Consider the following 13,818-nt stretch of genomic DNA (forward strand, 5'->3'; position numbering starts at 1 on the left):
CATAGGAGATCGGAAAGTTTACTTCCGAAAATCCTGCCTGCCAAACACTTTTAAAGGCAGAGGAATTCCGGGCCGGATGTTTAAAAAAAATAATAATCCACGACTGCAGTCCTCTATGGTACACATCCAAGCAAATAAGCTCTAATAAACCGAATAGTTCTGGGTAGGTCGTCAGAAGATTACGTCGCAATTTTTCTTTCCCAAATAAACATATTTGAACAAGAAAAAAACAAATCCACTTTAAATCGAGATTCTACGCTTATTGGAAGTGCATTCTGCGCATATTTTCTTACGTATGCTGATAGTAAGAAAAGATAAAGCAGCTCTTCTCAAAATGGGACTTCAATTCCCATTATTCCGACTATTGCTCTCTCTGGCCGGGGATGATAAGAATAACGACCCAAGGACATCAGGGGACAAAGCCTGTGAAAGCCTGAATCCATCAGCTCCCTATCTATAAGTTCTACAGGAAAACCAGATAGGTAAGCAAAGCCCTGCGCGCCTTCACATCCTTCTTCCGGTCAGAGTGCGCATGCTCCCGTTTGGGGGGGGTTACGCAGAACGAGATTCGAGATGGCTGCGCCGTGAAGTGTGATTCGGGTAAGTGAAGGCGGATCGGGAGAAGTATTTTCTGTTTCTGAGAGCTTCATCGGGCTCGTAGACGTAATCGCTGTAAAGAAGTATTTTCCTGCCGGAAGGCTATTATTTCCGGAATATTCCTTCTGTAGCTAAAAAGAGACTGCTCTATAACATTTTCAAGTTACGACCCTGTCCTTGCCCGTCTCATTCCGTGCATGGTTTTAGGAGAGAGAGGGAAAATTAATGCAAGATCAGTGGGACTCACTCCTGAGCTCTTAAGATCAAAGACCTGTTAGTATAAGCAGAAACCACGTCTCCTGACATGGTTTCCTCCGACAGCTAGACATTCCTAAAAAAAGTAAGAAATATAGCAGCAAAATGCGTTTTTGTAAATAGACCGCTATCCCGTGCAAAGTTATTTAAGAATAAGCCCCGCTAAATAAAAAAGGCTTATTTCAAATCTTCTGCCTCTTAGAATAGAATGCAGTCCTTCCTCTGCAATTGTCCTGTACAGTAATCTGTCAGAAACAGAAATATTAGAAATATAAGAATTTTCCCCTGCTTATACATGCAATTCTTTGTGAGTGCGTTCATTAGCAATCCCATCTACATAGTTCCAGCTGCCTATGTGTTCTGTGTGAAACTAAGAAAAAAGGGGAAGATTCTGATAGAGCTGAATAAAGGTGGTCTGATCAGGTGAAGATCATGAATATGTGGAAGGAACTGAAGATGCAGATTTGCTTATGAATGAAAGAGTTAAAATGTATGTATTAACTCTGATGGTCATTCTTTTATTTCTTATTTCTGTCTGCAGCAGGGAGCAAGCTGTTATTCCTAATGGCAATATCAAACTTGATCCGGACCTTTGGTTCCCTGCTGCTGTCTTCAAGTCCTCATCTTTCACAGGTACCTTTACTTTGCTGTTTTGGCCAGATGGATTATAAATCATGCAGGATTCTTCATCTTCTAATGTGTTCTTCCAGGCAAATATCTCTTTCTGTCCAGTGTAACTCACACATGAGCTCAAGGCAGCCATATAAGCTAGTTTCAGTTTATGGAAAAAAGGTGGGGTGTAAACTTAGTACTATCCTTTTATTCTGCCTATATTCTCTCTGAGTAGAATTACTTAGTGGACTTTATACTCCCTTAATTATTTTTCTGCCATATAAAGGCCTAAATTAAGCTTGAACTTTCAAGGCACAGTCTTTCAGTTAGATCCATTTTTTAGAGATTCTATTTACCTAGCAGTGCATGCAAATTTTTGTAAACATTTGCAGATGCCTTTCCTCTTCTAATGTAAAATAAGTACCCCTGATTCAAACATATAAGTAGGGTGAACATTTTTAGTTTGAGTTAGTGGTTTCAATAATAAGATATCTATTTTGATCCCAGCATTTTTTAATTTTGGATGTCCCTGCTTATTATGTGCCATGAACTTTTAGAGGATGCAGCTTGACCCTGTGCTTTGCAGGAAACCTGCAAAAATGGCTTCATTTTTAACACATAACAACAAAATGTTGTAGAAACTTTGCTGCTAAATTGTCACTATATTTCAAGGTCTCATTTCTAACACATTAGACAACAGAAGGATCAAAACTTTTGGCCCATATTATATCCAGTTATGCACCTGCAATTTAAAATATTCCATTCATAATGTCCTGCTGCTTGCTTTTTCTGCCTTTCCTAGATCCCTGCATCTCCCAGGCCTCTTTATCTTGTTAGCCATCTCAGTGCATACCGTGAAATCAGTACTTCTACTGCTGTGTTTGCCAGAGATCCTCTGTGGAAATGCAGGACAAAGTATACCATTAAGCCCATTCCTAAAACAAAAACAGGAGGTCGAGATCACACAGGTACGTTTTGAACTGCATCCCTGTCCCAAAGGAGTGACTGGATTGTTGGGAGGAGGGAAAAGAGGGAGGACAGAAGATAGTTGTGCTGATGCAGATTATATGTAAAGCAGATTACGTATTGTATCAATTAAAAATTGTAATGTGTTAAAAATCCATTGTATTTGTTGAGACCTTTTGAGATACCCTGAAACCTTCTGTTGTATGTGAGTCTCTCAGCAATCTCTTGCATGATTGTGCTGGTGAAATTTCTTTTATCCAAAATGGCTACTTTGATATGTGTAATGGAGTGTCCTAGAAGATTGAAATGCTCTGATATTACTTTGTCCTTTTTTTGAGTCTTGATGCCTAACTATTATTTTGTGCAAAGTATGGCCTGTTTGTCCTACACTGAATCGAGAAGGGCATTGCTGGCAGATTATGGTATATTAGAAGAAAAGCATGTGAAGGGGTCTCTAATCGTATGTGTGAAGTTGTTAGGATTTGTGATGGTGCTGTTGGTGTAAATATGGGGGCAAAGTAGAAATCTGGGTTTGTTGGAGGGTCTTGTTCCCATGTTAGCATCACTGTTATGTTATTTCTTGTTCCATGTGAGAATCTGCTTCAGGTTGGGTGGTTATCTGTATGTAAGTATGGTCCTGTTATCCAGTGCCTGAGAAAATACAGTCTTATTGTGAAGTACTGGTTGTAGCTTATTAATAATGTGTGTGAGTGGCTTGAGCTGTAACCTGTCGGTGACAACCAATGGAATTCTGAGTGGGGTGGGGTTGTGGCCTGTTTTTAATAAATCCTCCCTGAGAATTGATCGAATTCTATTGAGTTGTCTATTGATCTCATTAGGTGGGTAGTTCAGTCTCCTGAATGCCTGGTTTAATTCTATCAGTTGAGCATCTCTGTCAAATGGGTCAGAACAAATGCAGTTGTAGTGTACAGTATGGCTATATAGTAGATGATAGATTTGGTGGTGTATTCTGGATTGAAGCTGAAAGCATATAGATATGCATGGTGATTTGTAAATGTCCTGTATAACATAGTGTTCATGTGTCCCTTGTATAGCTTTATTGTGATATCAAGGTAGTGGACTTGTTCTGTAGCTGATTTGAAGCTGAGGTTGATAGTGAAGAAGAAGTGTTGAGGTTATGATGCAATTTGGTGAAAGATTCTTTTCCATGGGTCCAAGTGATGAGAAGTTTGTTAATAAATCTCAAGTGAAGGAGGCGCTTCAGGGGGTAAGAATTGAGAAACCATTGTTCTAGGCCAGCCTTTAAAGATGTTGGCATACTATACAGCCATGTTTGTATGGCTGTGCCACTGATTTGCAGGTATATGTTAAGATGAAGTACAGTGGTACCTCGGGTTACGAACTTAATCTGTTCCGTGACTCTGGTCGCAACCCAAATTGGTCGCAACCCGAAGCAAATTTCCCCATAAGGTTCAATGTAAGTACGGTTAATCCGTTCCGCCCTCCGAATTTGGTCGCAACCCGAAGCAAATTTCCCCATAAGGTTCAATGTAAATACAGTTAATCTGTTCTGCCCTCCGAATTTGGTCGCAACCCGAAGCAAATTTCCCCATAAGGTTCAGTGTAAATACGGTTAATCCGTTCTGAAACATATGCATTTTATTTTTAAACCACAAAAACATGAAAAAAAGTACAGTACAGCACAGTATGAAGAGGGAGAAGGGGGTGGGGAGGCAGTTATTGTTTGGAGGGAGAGTCCCCCTCCAAAAGGACATCGGGGAGATCTCCTTCAGGGGTTTCCTCTCTTCTTTGCCTCTTAGCTGCAGGCTCAGTTCTGGGGAAAAACCTGTCTAAAGTCAGTTGTTTTTTCCTGCGCTGCATAACCCTCCAGAAATGAAATTGCCATGCTGACAAGCACACCAAAAACCTTCCAAAATGCCACAAAACACACCACAAGCCTCACCGAACGTCTCCTTGCTACCGCGATCTCGCCCACAGGAAGCTGCGACCGGGTGGCAGCAGGGAAAATGGCCACGGATCTGGTTCATAACCCGAGGCGGAGTTCGCAAACGGCGGTAAATTTTTGCGGCCAGAGCTGGTCGTAACCCGAAAAGTTCGTTAACAGAGGCGTTCGTAACCCGAGGTACCACTGTAGTTATGGGTAGGTGGCAAGGTGTGCTGTGTTAATGTCAGTGATAATACTCTTGATGGCTTGAAATCCATGTTTGTGAGGGATGTTGGAGTATAATGCCTCAACATCCACAAAATGGTGTGTTTAGAATTCATATAGAGCATTCTATTTTCATTTATTTTGAGATTTGGATTTCACCCTTCTAATGCATATGCATGAGGACAGTTTACAGTTAACTGTTGTAAAGTGACACTTCATAATAAAAGAACAATGTGAAATAGAGGAAGATTCAGCTGATCAAATAATATTCAGCCACATAAAAACTTTTATCTATCTGGCAAAGCATAAAAGTCTTCAACAACAGATGGTTTTTTAATTGAATTTATTTGTTTGTTTATTCCCATTTATAGAGCCACCCATCTCAGATACACATCTCTGGACAGCTTATAACAGTTAAAAACAATATAAAAAAGCAGAATACAATATAAAAAAATATTAAAAGCATATAAAGCTATATAAAAATCATATAACACAATCTGCAGCTAAGGTATAAAAACAGTCAACAACACTCAATCATTGTACAGCCTCTACCGCATACTTGGATCCCCAAGCCTGGTGGGAAAGCCACATTTTTAAGGCCTTATGAAAGGCCAGTAGGATCAGGGACAATCTGATCTTGGGGGATGATGTTCCAAAGGGTGAACACCCTTCCTGGGCCCCACCAGATTGCATTCCCTAGTAGACAGGACCTGGAGCATGCCTCTCCTGCTGGATCTAATGGGATGGGTAGATGTAACGAGGGAGAGGCAGTCCCTCAAAAAACCCAGTCCCATTCCATGAAGGGCTTTAGAGGTCATCACCAGCACTTTGAATTGAACCTGGAAGCATATTATTTCTGTACAGGTAGTCCTCGACTTACAACCATTCATTTAATGACCATTCGAAGTTACAGTGGCGCTGAAAAAAGTGACTTATGACTGGTCCTTGCATTTACGACCATCACAACATCCTCAAAGTCACGTGTTAAAAATTCGGGCACTTGGCAACTGCCATGTATTTACGATGGTTGCAGCATCCCAGGGTCATGTGATTGGCATTTACAACCTTCTCAGGGGGCTTTGCTTAACAACCGCATGATTTGCTTAACGATCATAGCAAAAAGATCATAAAATTGGGTGCAACTCGCTTAACAGCTAAATCGCTTAGCAACAAACATTCCATTCCCAATTGTGGTTGTAAGTTGAGGACTACCTGTACTTTGCCCTGAGTCACATGTTGATTGGGTGGCTATATAAATGAATGTAATTAATTCTTTTTATGTAAGATGTTCATGTATATCCCCTCCTCATTTAGTGACTGAGTTCTGTTCCAACAACCTGGTAGTTAAGTGAAATAGTCACTAATTAATACATGACACAGAGAGAGACACTGCAAAGATCACTGGTTGCCGCTGTCTCATTCAGATAAAGTTCTCTTGTATAGCTACACCAGTGTTACTCTCACTTCGATGTGCATTGTTGTCAGGAACATGAAATTTGGTTGTAAATGTGTGCATTGGTCAGAAAATTTTTTTTTATTTCCATCATATTTGTGAATGGTCACTAACTGAGGTAGTTGCTAAACAAGGAGCAGGTGTAATAGTTCTAAAATTATGTCTTGGATCTATTGTAGGTAAGCAAATACCAATAATAATTTGGGCTTCTTTTCCTCATCTTTTCCTCCAAATTAATATAAATTTGAAAGCAAAAATATTCCTTTTCAAACACAAAAACAATACACATTTCGGTCTTTATCCTTAGTCTCTATAATTTTTACCAACTTTCATAGAAGTAGGGGAGCTGCTAGACAGTCTTCTGAGATTAATGTTTTTATCATTTGATTGTAGCAGGGATTGGCAGTGTGATGCCCAGAAACCCTTGTGGGTGGCATCTGTAGGTTCCCCAAATTAATTAAATGTCTTAATTTAAAGTGAAAATGCTAAATTCTTGTAAAGTTGCTAAATTTTGTGAAATTCTGGTATTCTTGCTTGAAATCTTATGAGAGCTCAGTGGTAAGAACGTTTAATTCTCATTTGATGCTCTTTTGAGATTTGTAGCATTTTTTAAAATGCAAAACTTGCCAACTGGACGATAGTGTTTCAGTGCAATATATGATAGTTAATAAGTACTGTTTCTACCACAAGGTCGTATCCGTGTGCATGGAATTGGAGGAGGAAGAAAGCAATGCTATCGTATGATTGATTTCCAAAGGCTGCGTTATCCAGATCCAGCTGAGCCTGGTCCATTTGAGGAAAAAGTGCTTTTGGTCCGATATGATCCATGTAGGTAAGCAACAGACAATTGGATTGACAAGCAGGTTGAAGGTTTCTTAAGTTTCAATTTGATCTTAGTTTTGTAAGTGCTATTGCTTGACAGTAACAACCAAACATAAGGAAGGTAACTGTCGACTCAGAGCAAACTTGATATCCTTAAAAATATATAGAACTATTAGCATGGAAAAGCCCTGGAGAAAAGATAATCCCCTAAAAAGAACCCTATCAAGATTGAGCTTGCTAAGTAACATTGGAATGGTAACTGCTTGTTGTGAAGAAAAGAACTAAAAAACTAATGAAATGGAACATCAGGAAAAGGCAGCTGGTAGAAGACACATGTACTGTAGTTTAAAAACAGGGAGAGACTGCTATTGCGCTGTCTAAATAGGTCATTCCCCAGTTCACATCAAGAAGCTATTTTTCATTGTCTTCAGGAATGGAAGTCAGAGCAGTCTATATAAATCAAAGATCTTGATATAACTGGGATTGGGCACCAGCTGCCCCTCCAAAATCCTACTGAGAACCAAAATCCCACTGGACCTGCTTGATTGGCCCAGAATGCTGATAGATTTCCATCTCTGAACAGTAGTACAACAAAATGTTTTGGCATCTCTCTTGCCCAGTTTGCTTTACTCTTTATTCTGAGTGAGGCCAATACACTGAGTTGTCTATCTTTTATTGATTTTGTTTGTTCTCCATTAAAGATCAGGTCATATAGCTCTAGTGGCTGGAGGGAAGCGGAAACGCTGGATCATTGCAACCGAAAACATGGTGGCTGGTGACACCATCAAAACTTCAGGAAAAATAGAAAGGATGACAGGTAAATATTTGATATGCTATGTAAGCTACCAAAGAAAAGCTGGATGGGAATGGCTGGGTTTCAAGATATATTACTTTCTCTAAAATGTTACTAAGATACTCCCAATTTATTATGATGATCTTATATGGTAACCTAAAGCTAAGAGCAAAGAAGAGTTTATTTTGAGACAAGCTTTTGGCATCACATTGCAAGCTGATTGTCAGTATAATATTAAAGGATTGGCTATAGTCTACTTTTCTAAGGACTGATGCTGTAGACCAATAGAAGAGAATATATATAGCTCAGGACTGAACCGATGGAGTCCTTGGTGCTCTCTGAGCTTGGTTGTTTGCAGATGTTTCATTACCCAATTACGTAACATCATCAGTGCAAATGAGTGTGGGGTTTGCTCACTAATTATATACAAGTGGTCCTCGACTTACGACAGTTGGGACTGGAATTTCCATTGCTAAGTGAGGTGGTCGTAAAGCATGACCACATTGCTTAGTGATGGCAATCCCTGCAGTCCCAGTTGTCATCGTTAACTGAATTCCATGGTTGTTAGACAAGGCAATTTTCTGTCAGCTTTCCACAACCAAAGTCAGTGGGGAAGCTGGCAGGAAGTTGCAAGTCCCAAGCTGGCAGGCAGGTAGGTGGCTGTTGCCGGGTGGGGGAGTGAGAGGGTGCATGGAGGATCGAGGAGGGGGTGTGGCAGTGTGCGAGGCACCACGTGGGTCAGGGAGGGTGCACAAGGGTGTGTCGCAGTGCACAGGTCAGGGAGGGTGCACGGGGTTCAGGCATGGGTTGGGGAGGGGATGCAGGGGTGTGGCATGGGACTAACAGTTTCCCAGTTGAAACTGTGGTTGAGTCTGTTCATGTGTTGTGAGATTAAGTAGTTTTCATTGTGTCTTCTGACTGCTAGTTGGTGTTCATGGATGCACTCTGCTAGTCTTCTGCCTGTCTGTCCTACATAGTGGCTGTTACAGTCCTTACACTGTATGTTGTAGATGACTCCTGTTTTTTCTTCTTGGGCTACTGGCTCTTGGTTTGCTTAAGATGTTTTGGAGAGCTTTAGTTGGTTTATGTGCTACAGTGATGCCATGTGGTTGTAACAGTCTGTTGTTTATTTTCCCTGGTATACTACTTTTTTCTAGCCTTCCACCATGTTTATTTGTTATGGTTATTCAGTGCCCTTACTTTTTGTCTTTCAGTCTCTGCTAATGATGGGGATGCATATCCAGTTGGAGCTCTACCACTTGGAACCCTAATAAATAACTTGGAGAGTCATCCTGGGAAAGGGGCACAGTACATCCGAGCAGCAGGTCAGGATCCAATGGAAGCCAAAAACAGTTTGGAAGGATGAAGCAAATCTGGACAGTCAGAATCAAAGCAGCTTGGGAGTCTTTGGCTTCTTCCCAATCCAGTTTACCAAAACTATTGATGTTTTGTGATTTAAGTCTGTATCCCAAAGTTGCATGCAGTGTCTCCTTCCCTGCTTTGACTTCTTTTTAGAGGGGTGTTCTGAAGGTCGTTCAGTACAATTAGTATTTCTATATTGCTTTTAAAACCTATATTGAGAATACTAAAAGGGTTTTCAGAGATATATTATTCTCTCTACTTAGCAATTTATGTTTAAATATTGCAGTCCTGCTGATACTTTCTACTGTTTTAGGCACCTGTGGGGTGTTACTGAGGAAAGTGAATGGAACAGCCATTATACAGTTGCCCTCCAAGAGGCAAATGCAGGTAAGCCCTTTAGGGTTTGGGAGTATTAGTGAGGATAGAATGCTAAGCCTCCTTTGAGACCTGGGAATTCTCTTGATGGGGAACAGCATCATCTGCAGGCTTTTGCTACTTTCATCAGAATGACAAAAAGAGTGCTACCCTGCAAGCTGTGCCTCTTTTGGGAATGTGTCTGGCATTGCAACACATGTAGAAAAGGAGGGGGGGCTTGTGTTGTGATCCTGCAATGCTGCTTGTATCACTCTCTCTCTCTTGCCCTATTGCAGATGCCGCTAGTGAGGAAATTTATGTGGAATCAAGTAAATATTTTTGTGTTGAATCAAATTGTTCAGAACTAGCCTTTAAAACTCAAGAGAATGATGATATGATTATACATATAACAAGTTACCAGGTTTCTTCTCACAGAGGATGGTAGCAAATGGCTCTGGGGTAGAAGGGAATAGTTCACCTGGAGTGGGCCTCAAGCTGATCTTCCTCTCTCTCTCTCTCTCTCTCTCCCCTATGATCCTGAACATTTAAAAGCTATTGAAAGCACAAAGAATAGAATAATTTTGTCTGGTGCCTACAAATATCTGGAATATTCTACTTCCTCCTTTACTCTTACAGGTGCTGGAAACATGCGTGGCTACAGTGGGCCGAGTTTCCAATGTTGAGCACAACCAAAGGAATCTTGGGAAAGCTGGTCGGAACCGGTGGCTAGGAAAGCGGCCCGATAGTGGTTTATGGCAGCGCAAAGGGGGATGGGCTGGACGCAAGATCAAGCCCCTCCCAGAGATAAAAAATTACGTGAACCTGCCAGTGCCAGCTGTACAGTTGTAGGTCTCTAGAATTCTGTTAAATAAAGTCTGTTTTCATCGACAAACTTGGCTAAGCTACTGTTTTCCTCCCCTCCACCCCTTTTGGTATCAATTAAATCCCTTGAGCTTACTTGGATGTGAGGCTAGTACAGTTACAGATCAACCCTATGTAGAATTAGTGAGCTTAAGGCTTTTAAATTGTTTTTAGACTTCCCTAGCTCTCTAGAAACAAACAGTTAATTAACATGTATCTTAGTCTGGTGTCTAATATAGTTTCAGGGGAATTCAAAGTCAAACCCTTTCAATTTGATTATGGGACTACTGTCTATGTTAATGTGATTCTAAAGAGTTAATCTTTTCCAATTATTGAGAAACAATTTAACTCTACTTCTACAGAGAAAAGAAGGTATTTCTGAATGACATAAAACATGAATTTCCCTTCTTTTCTTGCCCATTTTAGGAAAAAAGTTGTTCTGTTTTATGACTTTCTGAACTTTCCCATTAAACTGGCTACAAGTTTGTCAAGTCAAATTTACAAAGAAAATAACTCAATAGCTTGAATAAATACAGATATAACAGCAAATATATTTTATATAAACAATGACTCCCCAATTCACTAGTGGACTTAACACTTCTGAAATAATGCTTTCTACTACCACCTTTCAGCAAACTGATCGTTCTCAGTAGCTTCCTTTAATCTAGAATTATGTGGTAGCATTTCCAGAACAGAAAATGAGAATGGTAGGAACTGATATTTCTCATTTTGTAAATTAAGAATTAAAAATAATGAATTCACGATGAGTGAGCCAGTATTTGTATGTGGAATTCTTGGGGAGCTGCTAATGCCCCAACTCTTGTTTACTCTGAATGTCCCCTTAATTTCCCACAACGTCCCCCATATCATGCTGCTCCAGAACAATTTTCTTCAACCTAATAATAATTTATTAAAGTTGTATTCTGCCCAACTCTCAACAACTCTGATGTTCTTTAATTGAATGGATGTCTATTTCCAGCCAGCGTGTCCTGGGAGTTGTAATCCAACTAGTCAGAAGGACACTTGTTTGGGAAAAGCAGTTCCAGAGCATTGTTGGAAATTTAAAAGGATAGTTAGATTCTGCTGTGTATTGTTTGCTATGGTTAGTAGGTAAATTCATCAGAATCCACCAGTGGAAAAGGACCAATGGAGAATGCTGTTTCTAAGGTCCATTTGGATTGCCAGCTGGCCTTCTGTACTCATACAGTATTACCAACTCTGTAATGTTTAATCAGTGGTGACATCTCCACAATGCATTAATATGCAATATGGTGTAGAGCAGTTTCCCGAAACACAGCCTCCAGATGTGTTAAACCACAAGCCCCATCATCTGCAAAAAGCCTCCCATCATCCCTGAACAGCCTGATTTCAAATCTCAAGTTTATAAGAGATGTCTCAATGCATACTGTATTCTTGTCTTGCGTTTGCAACAGTGTATTGGTTGAGTGACTGTTTTGTAAGTTTTTGAAATGGGTGCAAAGTTCAAATGTTACAATAATTACAGCAAACTATTATTTTGTAGCACAGCTAGGTGGTAGCTCCTAGCTGACAGTGGCTGATTTCAAAAATAAGCAGGGTTAGATCTGGCTTGCACTTGATGGGAGACCACCAGGAAATACCAGGTCTAGACCGGAATGTCAAAAAGCATCCCAGAAACAGGCTGTGGCAACCCACTTCCATAGATGTGTCCATAAAATCTCCAGGAATAGAGTGTGACATGAAGGGAGAATTTACCTACACCTCACTGCTTTCTTGATGGTTGCTAATGCTATCTAATCTGTCTCTTTGTCCTCCTTTCACTATTCGACCTTCCTCACAACAGCTGCATCTACAGTCCTTTCAGGATTATGCTCATGCCACGTATTTGGTAACATGAACTTTGATGCACAAAACTTAATGTGATAAAAATTGGATTAATCTTGGTGCCACAGCTACCTCTCCGGATTCACGTACTAAGTTATTTTTCTCCTCCCTCCGCTTTAATGCTTTGTTTGTTTTTAAAAGCTTCATTAAAAAAATACTAACAGGTACTTTTACTAAAGTAAAATACGGTTACCTTGCCTGTCCTTGGGGTGGGTACTGAACACACTGCCCATTTTGATAGAAGTGCATTTACATGGGTAGTCACATCAGTACGTAGGAGTTCCTGCTCAAACGCAAACTAATTAACTTGGAAGGAAATAAAAGACGATGCATAACCGGGAAGAAACTGTTTTCACACTCCTAGAAAGTACTTGTCGCTCATTCCTAAAGAAGAATACGGCAGCATTCTCCTCTTAATCTCCTTCCAAGATCTTGGGTTCAACCGTCCACCTTCAAAAGCGATTCTAGCACAACTCTGTCCTATCGGAGGACCCGTAACTGTTTAGTAGTAAGAAGCATGCGCAGAACAAGCGGAAGAGATGAGGCAGCGACTGGGCTGGATAAATAAGTGGGAGTTACTAAGCAAGGTTTGCCGACGGTTTGGTGTTTTTACTACTAAATTTTGGAACCGCGTATAAGGTAGGCTTAATCCCGAGGCTTCGAAACCTTGCTATTGCGCGGACGCCTGCCGTTTCCGGTGGAAGAGAATCCCGCGGGTTCCCTTCTTCGTTCCAGGAAGGACGCGTCCCTAAGCTCCGCCCCCTCGGGCCCGCCTTCCTCTGCTGCCGATAGGCTCGAGCCTGGCCTTGGCCGGAGCGGAGTTCTGCGGGGCGGCCGGGCGTGGCTGCTTGGGCGCAAAGCGGCCGGCGCCTCGAGCGAGGAAAAAAATAAACCGGGCGGGAGGAGAAGTATCAAGGCGAAACAGGGCGCACAATAGCGGTGCTCCTTCCCTCTTATATTCAGCCGCAACTAAATGACACGTATCTGGCGCCCTGGCTGCTTCCATCAGACCAGGCAACCCGACCATCCGCATGCGGAGTTGTTGAACCACCCAACATTATTTTAGCGTAGGCTACCATGTTGTGTGAACTCGTCCTTAAGAATTTCTAGTCCCCAGAATCTTATCATGTAAAAAACATGTTACTACTGCACAGATAAATATGATTATCGCTCAGGAAATTACACATTTTCATGCTTCTTAACTAGAAGCTATTTTGGGATTAGACTTTGTGGTGTCCTCTACAACATATTGCAGCATGGATGATAGAAATAGCAATCTCAGAAGCCTGGGCAGGACTAAACTGAGAAAGGCTCTAAATAGTATTTTGCGTCGCATCAGATAATGTGAAGTGCCCATAAATATTCATAGACTGCCTCTTCTGGTTAAAATTAGATATGGGGTTTGAATATAAATGGCATCAGTAAGAGATACTGAACTTTAGAAGAAACGCTGTGTGTCTGTTCATCTTAAAGTGCAACATCGTAATTTTTCCAAATCAGGTTTTATAAAGAAAAAATAATTTTTATAGACCCACCAGAAGTACAGCTATTGATATTAAGGGTGCTCTTTTCTGGCTATGTGTGTCCATCCTTTTAGCTTGTCCTTTTGGCATCCAGGAATATTTTTTTTTAATTATAAATGTGTGTTATACTGTAAAAGAGAATGTGTCATCTAGAAAGCTGTTTTCTGCCAGAGTCCTCTCTTCTGCACTCTTAAAGAGAATACCAAGCTTTTAACTTGCATTTGGG

General features: G+C 40.8%; 2 protein-coding genes across 9 annotated transcripts in view; both read left to right on the top strand.

The window, feature by feature from the left end:
- The first annotated feature begins 458 nt into the window (after positions 1-458).
- MRPL2 (mitochondrial ribosomal protein L2) lies at positions 459-10,237 on the top strand. Of its 2 annotated transcripts, none has more exons than XM_088148102.1 (8): positions 459-482; positions 1,394-1,485; positions 2,267-2,432; positions 6,705-6,846; positions 7,538-7,653; positions 8,844-8,954; positions 9,305-9,378; positions 9,982-10,237. In XM_088148102.1, the coding sequence occupies exons 2-8, from the start codon at positions 1,417-1,419 to the stop codon at positions 10,192-10,194; spliced, it is 891 nt and encodes a 296-aa protein (XP_088004228.1). In that variant the 5' UTR covers positions 459-482; positions 1,394-1,416; the 3' UTR covers positions 10,195-10,237. The 2 variants fall into 2 exon arrangements, with proteins under 2 accessions (XP_088004228.1, XP_007422732.1); XM_007422670.4 differs by lacking the exon at positions 459-482 and adding an exon at positions 551-600.
- A 2,352-nt stretch (positions 10,238-12,589) lies between these two features.
- Positions 12,590-13,818, top strand: part of LOC103063086 (cullin-9-like) — a 34,255-nt gene continuing 33,026 nt past the window's right edge. For 3 of the 7 annotated variants that reach the window (XM_025162984.2, XM_025162985.2, XM_088148135.1), the window contains exon 1: positions 12,596-12,708. The gene's annotated coding sequence lies outside the window, so the exon portion shown is untranslated. Of the gene's footprint in view, positions 12,709-13,818 lie in introns of all 7 variants that reach the window. The other 4 variants (XM_088148110.1, XM_088148132.1, XM_088148123.1 and 1 more) reach the window with 2 other exon arrangements.

The sequence above is a fragment of the Python bivittatus genome, unplaced genomic scaffold (genome assembly GCF_059951505.1).
Source record: "Python bivittatus isolate LINGU-HERP-01145 unplaced genomic scaffold, Pbiv_v1 ctg000020_np1212, whole genome shotgun sequence".
In the NCBI taxonomy this organism is placed as follows: domain Eukaryota; kingdom Metazoa; phylum Chordata; class Lepidosauria; order Squamata; family Pythonidae; genus Python; species Python bivittatus.